We start from the raw sequence: 11,902 nt of genomic DNA, 5'->3' as shown, positions 1-11,902 counted from the left end.
AAAAGAGTAAATTAGAAGTTTGAGAGACTTTAACCATTTCACATAAAACTATGACAGTTTTACCCTTTTCAAGAGTAACAAAACTCAAACCTTCATAATTTTTATATACAACAGTAGAAGAAGCATAGTGTTTACAACTTTAGAGAACACCAAAGGATAACTTACATCCAATTTTTCTTTTTAAAAATCAACTCGGTTACAGCTAGGAAAAAAAGAAATGTAAATCTATCTTCTTCGTGAATACAAAAAAAAAAATAGTCTTCTTTAGAATAAAAAATCAACTTTGCTGCGCACAGAAGAAGTTATTGTATGAAATTAAGCCAGTAAAGAATTAAGATATCAAAGTCTACTCTCTTCAATGATTCAGGTACCAGTCTGATTGTGCATTTTTCGTTCATGTTCATGTTCATATAAAAATAAGACATAGATGAACCCAAGGACAAGTGTACAAACTACCAAAGCAACCCAAGATATACCACAGTCAGCACCACTACAGTGGAAAATTCCCTGCTGTTCTTTCACCTGATTGTGGGATGAAAGCAGATCTAAATCTGGCGACTCACAATCACTCAAATCAACCAAAGGCAAACGAGGAAGTGGGATAGGTGTAAGAAGGGGGTCATGCAATTCCTCTTCGGCAGGGCTCACCTCTGTATCTTCAACCCACTTTCCCTCAGTTCCCATAGCATATACCTCTTCCAATTCACTACATTCTGATGCTTTCTTGGGAGTTGTGTGAGAAGAATGGACACCCGGAACCTCATGGCGAAAGCTTGAAAAAGCAGAAACAGGGATTCGGATCTTGCGAAGAGCATAGACTTCATTTTCCCGAAGAATGTTGTTTGCCTGTTTTATCTGGGCCACCTAAAATTCAAAGCATACAATATATCATCACGAAGCGGGAAAACATTGTAAACAATGGTTCTAGAGAAAAGACAGTTTTTACTTACAGAGCAGTTGTAGCGCAAAGCAAGAGAAGATAATGTATCCCCTGGCTGCAATATGTGGTCAATGAAATGTCCTGCAGGTTTCTTCGGTCGCAAGGCAAAGGAAGTCCCAGACTGCAATTCCTCAGATCCGCTTTCATTATCATCCCCTCCAAGAAGCCGGGATGATTCATTCTCATAGTCTATATCTTGTTCTCTATAAAGCAAAAATCGGGCATGAAGTTCCTTGCTAGAAAAACTAACTAAATTTTTTTTATCAAAATTACATGGTAGACATATCATACCTTGGCCTTAAATAAGCCTTTTGATTCGAAAATCGGCTGTTCATGACAAACCCATTAAATTTTTGACTTCCAGGGCCGGTTAAAGTTTACTTTAAATATTACTTTGTACATAAAATGTGCAAACATAACTTTATTGGCTACATGTAAATGATGGCTATTACAGTGCTTCACACGTCAAAAACCATATTCAGCACAATTGCTAAAAAAAATAACATTTTGAAATATTTAAATTGTCACGAACAAGCTGCGTATACGTTGCAAGTTCCTAAGATATACATTACGAATGGAAAACAATAGGAGTGTGTCCGAATTCAGCCACCGACCGAGCACCGACCGGTCGGTCGTCGGGCGGTCGGTGGCCGGGCCGTGGCGAGCCACTCGCTCCAAGCAGCTATGCCACCCTGTCCACATTGGGTTAACCGCGAACCGCGAAATCCTTTCGCGGGGGATGATCGTAGGGCGCGGGTCTTACGCGGGGGATCGTCGCGGGTCCTCCGCGGGTCCTCCGCGGGGGTAGTCGCGATCCGCAACCATCCCCAGCGAAAGGACTTCGTGGTTCGCGGTTGGCATAGCTGCTTGGAGCGGCTCGCGACCGGCCGCTCGACGACCGACCGCTCGACCACCGACCGGTCGGTGCTCGGTCGGTGGCTGAATTCGGACACACTCTAGAAACAGCTGTTTAAGATATTTGCCGTCGTCTCAATAACCATAACAAAAAAGTTGTCAAAACATAGAAAACGACCACCCTACCAAACTTCTTTCTTGACCTGTAAAATCCTATTGGCAATTATGTAAACGTTTCTGTCCATAAGAAGTCCCCGATTTTTTAAAAGTTTACCGCAAAATTTACATTTATTTGCAACAGCTATATGTTTGAATGATAATACTTAGTAAGATGTGCATCGTTTTGGATGTAGAGTTGGCACTAGAATTCATCTTCGTGTGAATAAAGGAATTATGCGCAGAGCAAAATCAACGTCGGCTCGGCGACTCTTGGCAGTCTAGTTGAATTTGTTTACCAACAGAAATAATTTCTCTCCTCCTTTCTAAGTTAAGGACTTAAATATAGCGTGCATGATCATGCCCCATCGTCATAACGTTGTCGATCAGTCTGCGTTGTGTTACTTATTTTCTCGAGCAGTGGACTGGGTAAGCGCAGCAGACTATAATTCGGAAGATGTTATGATTAGGTTTAACCTAATTCTAATGTTAGCTTATTCTCATGTGAAGGCTATAACAGCCATTTTAGTCCCCTTGTGGAGTTTAAGATGATGTTATGAAAGCGTCTATATGAAAATGTATCCCATCCTCACAAATAAATCTGTTTTTTCTCGTTCTTTCTTTTCAGGTGTGTGTAAGCGTCATTCTTGTGTCTTGGAGCTACGTTATTGCTGCTGCCTGCGTAACTGCTTCAAAACAGCTTTCCCCCAATATTTTAAGTGACAGAGGTTGGCTTAACACAAAGTAATCATTTACCATGGCGTATTCTGCTGATCAAGCCGCATTTCAAGTGCAGGTAATTTGCTCAGTGGTATTTTATAGTAAATACAATCACAAAAAATGTAGCTTACTGAAAATTCTCATCCCTTGTTTCTATGATTTCCATTTAATATAAATTTTATCTTTGAAGGAACGGTTGAAGGCTCTTTATAGATTGGTTCATGATATTCACGATGAACGTCAGCAAAGTGAACACAATTTAAATAGTATTGAAAAGGCTCATGAAAAAATAAGTGCAGAAGAAAGAGTTTCTCCTCAATATCAGGTAGGTATTCATCTAATCTGCACTCTCTGCAAGACAATGAAAAATGATGGGTGGAAGACAGTGCAAAATAATGCTTTTAAACAAGACATATTGTCCATTAATGCTTTTTGGGGGGGGGTCCAGCAACAGCTTAAAAATCTTTATACAGCAGCAGTTGCTGATGCAGAGCGAGAGGAAGATCTTATTCGCAAAGCTTTAACTAAAGTCAATGAAATCCGTGCAATACGTAATGAACGCAGAATACAGGTGACTCATAAGTTAACAATGATATTGAAACTACCAGTATTTCACTTAATGACACAAACTTCTCACTGTTTTTTGCTATTTTAGGCAAGAAATGCTGGGAACAAGGAAACAATTCGGAGAGGAGCCTTAATGAAAATGCTGTTAAGCTCTGCTCAAACACTACCACTTTGGGTGGGCAAACCAGGTGAAAAGGCACCTCCTCTTTGTGGAGCTATTCCAATGGAAGCATCTTATATTGCAAAAGTAACTATATATACTCACCATTTAGCAAAATCTTTTCAAATTCTGAATGTTCTAGTTAATTTCCAATAAAATGTGTTTCTGTTAAGCCTGGTGACATGGTTGCTGCTTTGGTGAAAGGAGCAGAAGAGGAAGAGAATTGGATTTTGGCAGAAGTAGTGAGCTACAATGGAGCTACTGGCAGGTACGAAGTTGATGATATTGATGAAGAGCAAAAGGATCGACATGTGTTGAGTCGACGAAGAGTTATGCCTTTGCCTCTCATGCGGGCTAATCCTGAGACGGACCACACTGCTCTTTTCCCTAAGAATTCAGTCGGTAAGCTCCTGTTTCCTAATGGTAATGTTAAAATGTCAGAATGGTTCTATTTTCCTGTTCCCCCAAAAATAATTGTTAATTTTCTTGCAGTTATGGCTTTGTACCCTCAGACAACATGTTTTTACAAAGCACTAGTCAATGCTTTACCATCATCTGCAACTGAAGAATATGAAGTTCTCTTTGATGATCCAAGCTATGCTGAAGGATATTCTCCCCCACTCCCTGTGGCACAACGCTATGTATTGGCTATACGTGATCGTAAAGGACATTCTCACTCTTGACAACAGCACTTGCCACACGGCTGCTTAGTACAATTACATAAAACAAATGAAGACACAGACACTGAGAAATAGAAGTATTGAATATCTATCACTGGGATTGAAAGCATTTTCCTCACTATTTCCCTTTGTTCAATTCATATGAATTTTAGATTGTAGTTTTAAGAGTAATGTGTAAAATTAATGTACAACAGAGTAAAATTGATTATGACAACTTTGTAAAGATCACATCTGGTTTATTATCTCTAATTCCTGTCAATTGATATAAATAATTGATGGCAATTACCATCCAACCAGCAAAACAGTAGTACCATACAATATATATAGGGTGGTACTAGGTAATAGACTGGGTAATCTGATCCAAACAACTTGCAAGGCTTTCTTGATTTTGAACTTTGAAGGTACCATGATGCAATTGATTCAACTTTTCTTGCAGCTCAGGATTCACTGTTGGAAAAGAAATTGCAACAAATTAAAAATATACAAAGACCTTAAATGCAAGAGTACTTTTAAATATAAGTACCATTAGAACAAGCTACAAGAAAACGGTGGACTAATGCTACAAAGCTCCTGTCCCAATCCATGGTCCACTGAATTTCAACTTGAGATGTGTTTGCCATTTGTTTTGTTGTAATTACCCAAGGGCTTCCAAAATTTCCCTATATTTGGAAATAAGATTGGAATTAGAAATACAGTTAACAGTAAGACTTAAATTAGATAAATAACCTTTCCTCACCTGTGCAAAAGTTGGCCAAAAGACAAGTAACTGAGTTTTTCTCCTTATATTATCTATAGTCTGTTTTCTAAAATTATTCAGGGAAACAAATTGACTGATTGTCGATAATATGAGGTGAGGACAACGTTCCTCAGCGAGGATAGCAAGAGTGTCTTTTATCTCCAACAGCGCAGACCTTGCATTCATTGAGATAGAAATTTTGGTAACCACATCAGACTAGAAAAGAAAAGTAAGTAAAACAATGGGCAGACATAGAAAGGAAAACATAATTGCTCTTGAATTGGCTCACATTAGTTGTTTGAATAAAAATCCCAAAACCCATGTCCTTCTCCTCACATTGCGCTGAGTATAACTTTTCGTCATTGTTAACTTGGCTCACATTGAATTGAGAAAGAACATAACCATAAACATTTGGCAGGGTTAAATATCCTTTGGATTTTTTATCACTCGACCTGAAGGAATACACATTTAATGAAATCATGTTGGTTTTAAGTTATCAAAGGAGAGGTTGCTCATTGGGCATGTATGCAATTAGATGTTATGACTTATTACCATTTATCATTGATGGTCAGGGTCTTTAAGCTTTCAGTTAACTCTTTCTTCTTGGCTTCTAAAAGTTTAATCTGGCGTTTCTTCTCAGCTTGAACCGTTCGCAGATCATGTAAGATTCTGTCCCTGCCGAAGCCGAAGTCATTTCGCTGATTGTTGTTGTTATTGTTATACATTACTCAATATTAAAAGCTTTAAGCGCTTCAAGTAAAGCATCAACTGTCGGTCTAAAATCAGACACGAAATATAGACCACAATACACTCAGAAATCACGAAATAACTAAGAAGTTACTTGAGCCTGTCAGAGTCAAAACATCAAAACAAAAACAAAAGACGAAAGAAGAACGGAAAGACAGAGACAGACAACCAGACAACGATTGGTGGAGTGGAAACGCGGGAAACTTGGTAGTTTCAAGACCCCACGGCAGGGAGCGCGGGCGGGCCTGCACGCCAGCTACCACCCCACTTGAACCGCTTGAAGTGACTGTTAGAAGTCGAACCCGCGGCGGCATTGGACAGGCCCTGGTCAAACCGTTAGGTAGTTGTCGTCACCATTGTACTCCGTGGTTGTCGTGGCTGTCTAACGAGGTGGGGGGGACAAATTGTAGTCCCATTTGACGAATGACTCTCCGGAAGTCACGCTGTGTACGAAAACCCGTTGCGAAGAGCCACCGCCCCACCCGGCCGCACTAACCTTCGGCCGCACCCCTCAACCAAAGCGAGTTGACAATATAACAATAACGATTCATCTGACTGTTCACTGTAAACGTTCACGTTGCCCTGGCCTAGACACCCCTCGAGCTCCTGAAGGGTGGCGGCACGCGGTCTCAGTTCAGCCTTCGTCGACGGCCCTCGCGCGGGTGGGGGTGAAAGGGGAGGGGGGAGGGGGTGCGCTCAGCCTGAGCGTCGCGAGCCACGACGCTCGCGCGCCAGCGCCAGTTGCGTGCCAAGTTTGGTCCGGAGCGGTGTGGCCAGGCCGCCCCACACCAGCCCATCAGACCCGCCCCGACCCACCCCCAGCCGACTCGCGCCCCGGCGACACGCTCCCCGGCGCGGGCACCCCGTGCCCCTGCTGGCTCGCTCCGGGAGCTGCAGTGACGCGCGCGGGGCGGGCGCGCCCACGTGACCTCGTGTGTGTGTGTTCAGATGAACGACGCGCGGCGCCGGGACTCGAACCCTGACTGACTGGGACGGCTCGTTGTCGCCGGTGAGTGTGCCGGATTAGTCCGGCCCGACAAACGCGTCCGATTATGCGCGGTTTCGAACAACATTTTTTCGAGGTGGCAGAGTCTGTAAAAATGAACTCAAGCTCAAGCGACAGTTTGCTTGTTTGCTTGACTTGACGCAAAGAGAAACATTTCTCCTCAAAATCATCCCTTTGCTTCTACCAGCACACAGCCCCTGACTGTCCCCTCGACCTCCCTCCAAAACCGTCGCGTCGCACCCGCGCCGCAGCCGCACGGCCGCGCCCAAGCAGCAGGTGGTAGGAGTTGGTCGCTGCGAACTCCAACTGTGCTCATTCAGTCTTCACACAATGGAGCCCAGCCTATTCGCAACCAAAACAACTTCCGTTCCTCCGGTGCCTCTCTCCCCTGCCCCCAATTGGTCTGACCTCTTCTTTTCATAATAATTCGTTTGTGCGAGAGGACTTTACTTGCCACTTCCTTCCCGACAAGTGACCGGAGTCGTAAGCGGAAACGTGCCGTGCCTGTCGTGAAGAGGCCCGAGGCCCGCGACTTCCGCGCTTTCTTGGTGCTACAGCGTTTAGAATGAGACTCCGCAAATCAAAAGAGCAGGGCACGCAAACTTATACCTAGGGTGGTGTCTATGTCTGTGCCCCGTTGTGGCAAGAATGCGTCTACAGGCGCACATGTACGGGTTTGCCCGGTGCCAACTTCAGTGGCTGTGTACCTTTCCCTGAAATCCGTTTAGTGTCGACATTGGTTGGATCGACAATACCGGGAATGCTCATGATGTTCCACGAGGACACTAGTAACTGGGCGACGGATGATGTATGGAGAGAGATGGAATCGTGAGCATGCCAAACTCACACCCTCCATACCTACCACACCCACCACTCCCGCTCTCAAGTTAGACCTGCCTGGATGTTGGTGTAGTCGGACCATGCGGTCGGACGAGCAGATCGGATATTTGTTCTAATTTCCAACTAATGGCTAACTTACGTTGGTTGTTGCAGGCCCGGCGCGGGCCACCCGACCAGCACTATGTGAGGGGGAGTGAGTCGAGCGTTGGCAGCGGGCCTGGGCCTGGGGTGTGGGGCCTCCGCCCCAGCCCGCGGCCCAGCCCCCGGCCCAGCCCCCGGCCCAGCCCCCGGCCCAGCCCCCGACCCAGCCCACACCCTAGCCCTCGGCCGGGCCACCGCCGCGCGTGGGCGGCCGCGCTGCGCTCCGAGGAGGAGGACAGCGACGAGGACATGAGGAGTCCCCGGGCCGCGGCGCCGCGGCTGGCGTCGCCCGCCTCCACCTGCACGGCGTCCACGTCGTGCTCGTCCTCCACGCCGACCTTCCGGCGCGTGCCGCTGGGCGCGCTGACCCGCGAGGCCAGCATCAGCATCACCGACTTCCCGGACACGTTCCAGGACTTCTTTGCGCGCCTCAGCGAGGACGCGGCGGACGAGGACGCCGACTGCGGGCTGGCCGTCATGGAGAACAAGCTCATACCGCAGCCCTGCGCCAGCCCTGCCCCCAGCCCCGCGCCCAGCCCGGTGCCCAGCCCCGCCCCCCTGCCGCGCCAGCGCAGCACGACCACGGCCTCGGCGCCCACCTCGGCGCAGGCGGCCGCGGCCACCAGGCGCACCCAGGTCCTCGCGCGCCGGTCGTTCCACCGCCGGCAGGCTGCCGCGGCCGCGGCCGCCGCCCTCATTCCGTTGGCCGCGACGGCGTCCCCCGGGCGGCACAAGCACCAGGGCGCGGCGCGCGCCGACTCGGACTGCTCCCTGCTGCTGCAGTCACCCGCGGTGGCTAACGCGGCCACGCGCAGGAGGTCGTCTTCCATCGCGGTGCCGAGGCCGCCGCCGGACGTGCACCGCTTCCTGCAGACCGAGCAGCAGTGGGCGCGCAAGTCGCCCTCACATAGCCTCGGGGTCAGCCCGGGCGCCAGCCCCGGCGCCAGCCCCGGGCACAGCGCCAGCGGGGGCGGCTCGGCGGCCGCGCTGCCCCAGACGCCGGGCCGCGGCGCGAGGGCGTCCGTCGGCAGCGCGACGCCATCGGAGACCACCAGCAGCTACCGCAACCGCACCGCCTCCATGCCGGCCGCCGTGCCGCGGCACCGGGTGAGTAGTCAATCATCGCCTCGACCCCCTTCTCAATGGCGACCAGGTCCAGCTGGGAGCCATAACACCCGACCGACGAAGAGCCCGGGCTGCTCCCTAGTCCTGGGAAATGACTTTTCTCTCAATTACTCCACCCTCTGCACATCTGCCCCCGTTCCTCTCTCTCTCTCGCCTCTGCGGCGCTCCGCGGCCACGCCTATTACTTTTAGAGGACCGTCCCCGCTCCGCCCCGCCCCGCCTCGCCCAGCCCCTTGAACGCGATAGGTCCCGCGGGAAATCGAGTATCGCAAGATAATGAACCGAATCGAAGGGCCCGTGGACTGGACGCGCAGGGCGGAGGGTGGGGCGGGGCGGGGCGGGGTTGGACACCCGCGGGACGGGCCGCCACTTCTTCCCTTCGGTAGCACGACGTCAGAGAGCGCGCGGACTGGATCGGTAGCCCCCGTTGTGCTGTGCTCCCCATTAATCAGGCAGTCAGGTTCTGCTGTAAGGACCCGAGAGAGACCGCCCGAGACCCGCGGCGGCGGCGGGCGGCGTGGGGTCCTCTTCCGCTGCTGCTGTTCGGCTTTTTCTTTGGCGAAGGCTGCCGAGGAACGTATTCGGGGCGGGGCACGACTGCTCGGCAAGAACCTTCATTAACAAGTCGACATAGGGACAGGACAGGGCCTTGCCCCCCCCCCCCCCCCCCCCCCCCCCCCCCCGCCGCTACGCCCGCCGTGCCTGTCCTCTGCGTTACGCAAGTCGTGAGGGGGGTGTCTGTACTTTTCTCAAGCGTGATCCTCGACGGCGAGCGAAGGGGCGGCGCAACGACCGACTATGTCCTTCATCAGGCTCTGCCCCGTCCCCTTCCCCCGGCCATACTACAGGGCATAAAGCGACCGCGAGAAGCTTACAGTTCACAGCTACACCCCCTATTTCCCCTCCCGCCCACTTTATTTGCATAGCTTACAATTTTACGAGAGGAAAATGAGAGTCAGCCGGGCCGCGTTTTTCGCCAGGAGGGAGGTAGAGGTGAGGGGATGGGGAACGGTTTTCTTCCGAAGCGTAATTTGGAATTTGTGGAGATTTATTGTGATCGAGGTATCGGAAAAGCCGCGCCCCTTGCATAGGCGAAACTCGTCGCTGCCGCCGCGGCATGGCAGTGTTGGAGTATGACGGGACGGGATCGGTGGGACGGTGCCCCCCGCCCCTTCCCCCCTCCCCATTTTCCTTCTATTCCTCCTCGTTCCTGGAGCCCAACGACAGACCTCTTATTTGCTTTAGAGTAATGGCATCAGGGTGAAATGAGAAATCACTAGCCCTGCACGAGAGCGCGCCCAGAGTTTGATTAATTGCATTTTGTATTTCGTGACAAATTGATCTATCTCTCTCTCTCTCTCTCGCTCTGTCTGCCTCTCTGTTTTTCTGTCTCTTTTTCTAACTCTCCTCTACCTCTACTTCTTCAGCGCACTTCTCATCCCTTTGACGTCTTTTCCTCTTGCCCTCCGGAACTCCGCTCTCCCTCCTGTGGCGTTTTAACCACCTACCCTCTCTGGCTTTAGCCCGCCCGCCCCGCCCTTATGAAGGATGATGACCATACCTGGCGTCATGACGCCAGGTATGCATCCTGTGCTTGCTTATCCGTCTGTCAGTGCCACATTGCACACCGCATAGTTACCGCATTTCCTCATCGCAGATGATGCGTCAATCTTAGTTAGTGGGACCCACTAGATAACCGAAGCTGCACCGAACGGGCCCAGCCCCGTTGCCGACGGAGTTGCCAGCGCAGCAAAGCGGAGCTGCCGACTCCGTCTGGTGAAAGGGAAAAGAGCGGGCCCGTTTGTCTCGCGTTTCTCTCAGTCGTACGCCTTCTCTTTTTCCCTCCCCCTCTGTCTGCTGCTTTCCCCCTGATCTGCGATGTGAACACAATTTGTCCCCGCAGCGAGCATCCCGCGCCGCGCCCGCCACCCCCGTCCCCCACCAATCTTGTTGAGTCGAGCAGAGCAGGCCGAGGTAAGGCATCCCTCCCCTTGCTATGTTTATGTAACTTTTCATCAGAGAAATTTAATAAGGCAAACAGCGAGACGAGAGTGGGGCCGCGCCGGTGAGAGGAGGATGCGGGGGAGGGAGAGGAAGAGAGGGAGAGTGAGAGGGAGAGAGACGCTTGTGCTCTGCATGTTCTGTGATTTGACTACTGTGCGGCTTCCGGACCCGCCAGCACGTCGCTCACCCCCCTCTGCTGCTGGGCCTCCTCCCTCCCCTCGGGTCCAGAGGGATCACGGCGGCAGTGGCCGTATCCCCCGCGCGTCGCCGCGTCGCTCTGTGCCGAGCGATGCCCGTGCTGCTGTGTATCCGCTGTTATATGTACCGTCGCTGTGCTCTGTAATCCGTTTAGTGATAAAGGTTGACGCCGGGCCGCCGCTTTCGCTCAGAGAGAGTAGCGGAGCGGAGCGGGGACAGGGAACGAGGGCAAAGAGAAGTGGCTTGATGATGGTATGCGTCCGGACAGCATGAAAGGCAAAAAGCAATAATGACAAAAAACGGAGTAATCAAAGGGGCATAAAAAAACGGGGGTTAAAAAAAGCATAATTCCGCAACCACTCCGTGTCGGTATGCGGTGGCTGCTGGCCATAGCCCTGCTGGGGAGGGCTCAGCGAGGGGTGAGAGAGAAGCCTAGGTTCCTGGAGCCTTACAATGTGTAGGCCGGGGGGGAAGGGGGGCAACTTTTATACCGATAGGTAGCGTCCTTCTGGTAGTGGCAGCTGGACGGGCAGAGGCTACCGGACACGCCAGCCTCCCCCAACCCCCTTCCCCTCTCCATTGCTTCGCGTCGTTTCCAGAACCGAACCAACTTTCCGTAGCTCAGCCTCGTGCTCGTCGACTTTGGCGACAAGAAGAAGTAGAAGTAAGTCACCCCGTGCCCTTAACCTCTTCCCCCACCTTCGGATTGCACCTTCTGCAGCAAGCATCCCCCCTCACCCCTTACCGAGCGAGAGTGGCAACGAAGAAGCAAGACTCTTGGACACTTGACAAGCTTACACTGCAGGCTAAACTTTAATTATAATTATTCAATTTCCTGCCTTCGTTTTATTTCAACACGCCGAGCGGGGAAAAAGTTTTGTTATGTTTGACTGACGCCGAGTGAAGGGCACGAATCAGGAATTGCGAGACCTGGCGAAGGCTGCTGAGTGCCGAGTAAGGAGAAGGGGCTGCACCAACCAGTTTTAGGGGGAAGGAGGAGGGGGGGGGGCAGGACTCGTCTACGCCG

At 50.7% G+C, this 11,902-nt stretch overlaps 4 protein-coding genes across 5 annotated transcripts in view; 2 read left to right on the top strand and 2 right to left on the bottom strand.

Moving 5' to 3' along the window:
• Window positions 1-6: 6 nt before the first annotated feature.
• Window positions 7-2,066, bottom strand: LOC113217144 (lysM and putative peptidoglycan-binding domain-containing protein 3). Its single transcript, XM_052268068.1, has 3 exons — window positions 1,232-2,066; window positions 951-1,143; window positions 7-864 (listed from the first exon to the last, which is right to left on the bottom strand). The coding sequence occupies exons 1-3, from the start codon at window positions 1,273-1,275 to the stop codon at window positions 364-366; spliced, it is 738 nt and encodes a 245-aa protein (XP_052124028.1). The 5' UTR covers window positions 1,276-2,066; the 3' UTR covers window positions 7-363.
• A 151-nt stretch (window positions 2,067-2,217) lies between these two features.
• Window positions 2,218-4,306, top strand: LOC113211251 (SAGA-associated factor 29). 2 transcript variants are annotated; one of them, XM_026429574.2, is made up of 7 exons: window positions 2,218-2,380; window positions 2,580-2,747; window positions 2,862-2,996; window positions 3,126-3,242; window positions 3,327-3,485; window positions 3,572-3,800; window positions 3,891-4,306. In XM_026429574.2, the coding sequence occupies exons 2-7, from the start codon at window positions 2,709-2,711 to the stop codon at window positions 4,079-4,081; spliced, it is 870 nt and encodes a 289-aa protein (XP_026285359.1). In that variant the 5' UTR covers window positions 2,218-2,380; window positions 2,580-2,708; the 3' UTR covers window positions 4,082-4,306. The 2 variants fall into 2 exon arrangements, with proteins under 2 accessions (XP_026285359.1, XP_026285358.1); XM_026429573.2 differs by having other exon boundaries at window positions 3,120-3,242.
• On the bottom strand, window positions 4,294-5,710 carry LOC113211253 (uncharacterized). Its single transcript, XM_026429575.2, has 5 exons — window positions 5,367-5,710; window positions 5,104-5,266; window positions 4,815-5,030; window positions 4,602-4,737; window positions 4,294-4,525 (listed from the first exon to the last, which is right to left on the bottom strand). Exons 1-5 carry the CDS (start codon window positions 5,537-5,539, stop codon window positions 4,413-4,415), a joined length of 801 nt encoding a protein of 266 aa, XP_026285360.1. The 5' UTR covers window positions 5,540-5,710; the 3' UTR covers window positions 4,294-4,412.
• A 606-nt stretch (window positions 5,711-6,316) lies between these two features.
• The window catches only part of LOC113211473 (mucin-1-like), a 66,049-nt gene continuing 60,463 nt past the window's right edge, over window positions 6,317-11,902 (top strand). The window contains exons 1-2 of the mRNA XM_052268033.1: window positions 6,317-6,570; window positions 7,561-8,655. Coding sequence (XP_052123993.1) covers window positions 7,798-8,655 — 858 coding nt within the window. The 5' untranslated portion in view covers window positions 6,317-6,570; window positions 7,561-7,797. The remainder of the gene's footprint in view (window positions 6,571-7,560; window positions 8,656-11,902) is intronic.

This window comes from Frankliniella occidentalis, unplaced genomic scaffold (genome assembly GCF_000697945.3).
Source record: "Frankliniella occidentalis isolate FOCC.00 unplaced genomic scaffold, Focc_3.1 Scaffold63, whole genome shotgun sequence".
In the NCBI taxonomy this organism is placed as follows: domain Eukaryota; kingdom Metazoa; phylum Arthropoda; class Insecta; order Thysanoptera; family Thripidae; genus Frankliniella; species Frankliniella occidentalis.
Note: the sequence above shows the minus strand (reverse complement) of the source record. Positions and strands in the feature narration are given on the sequence as shown.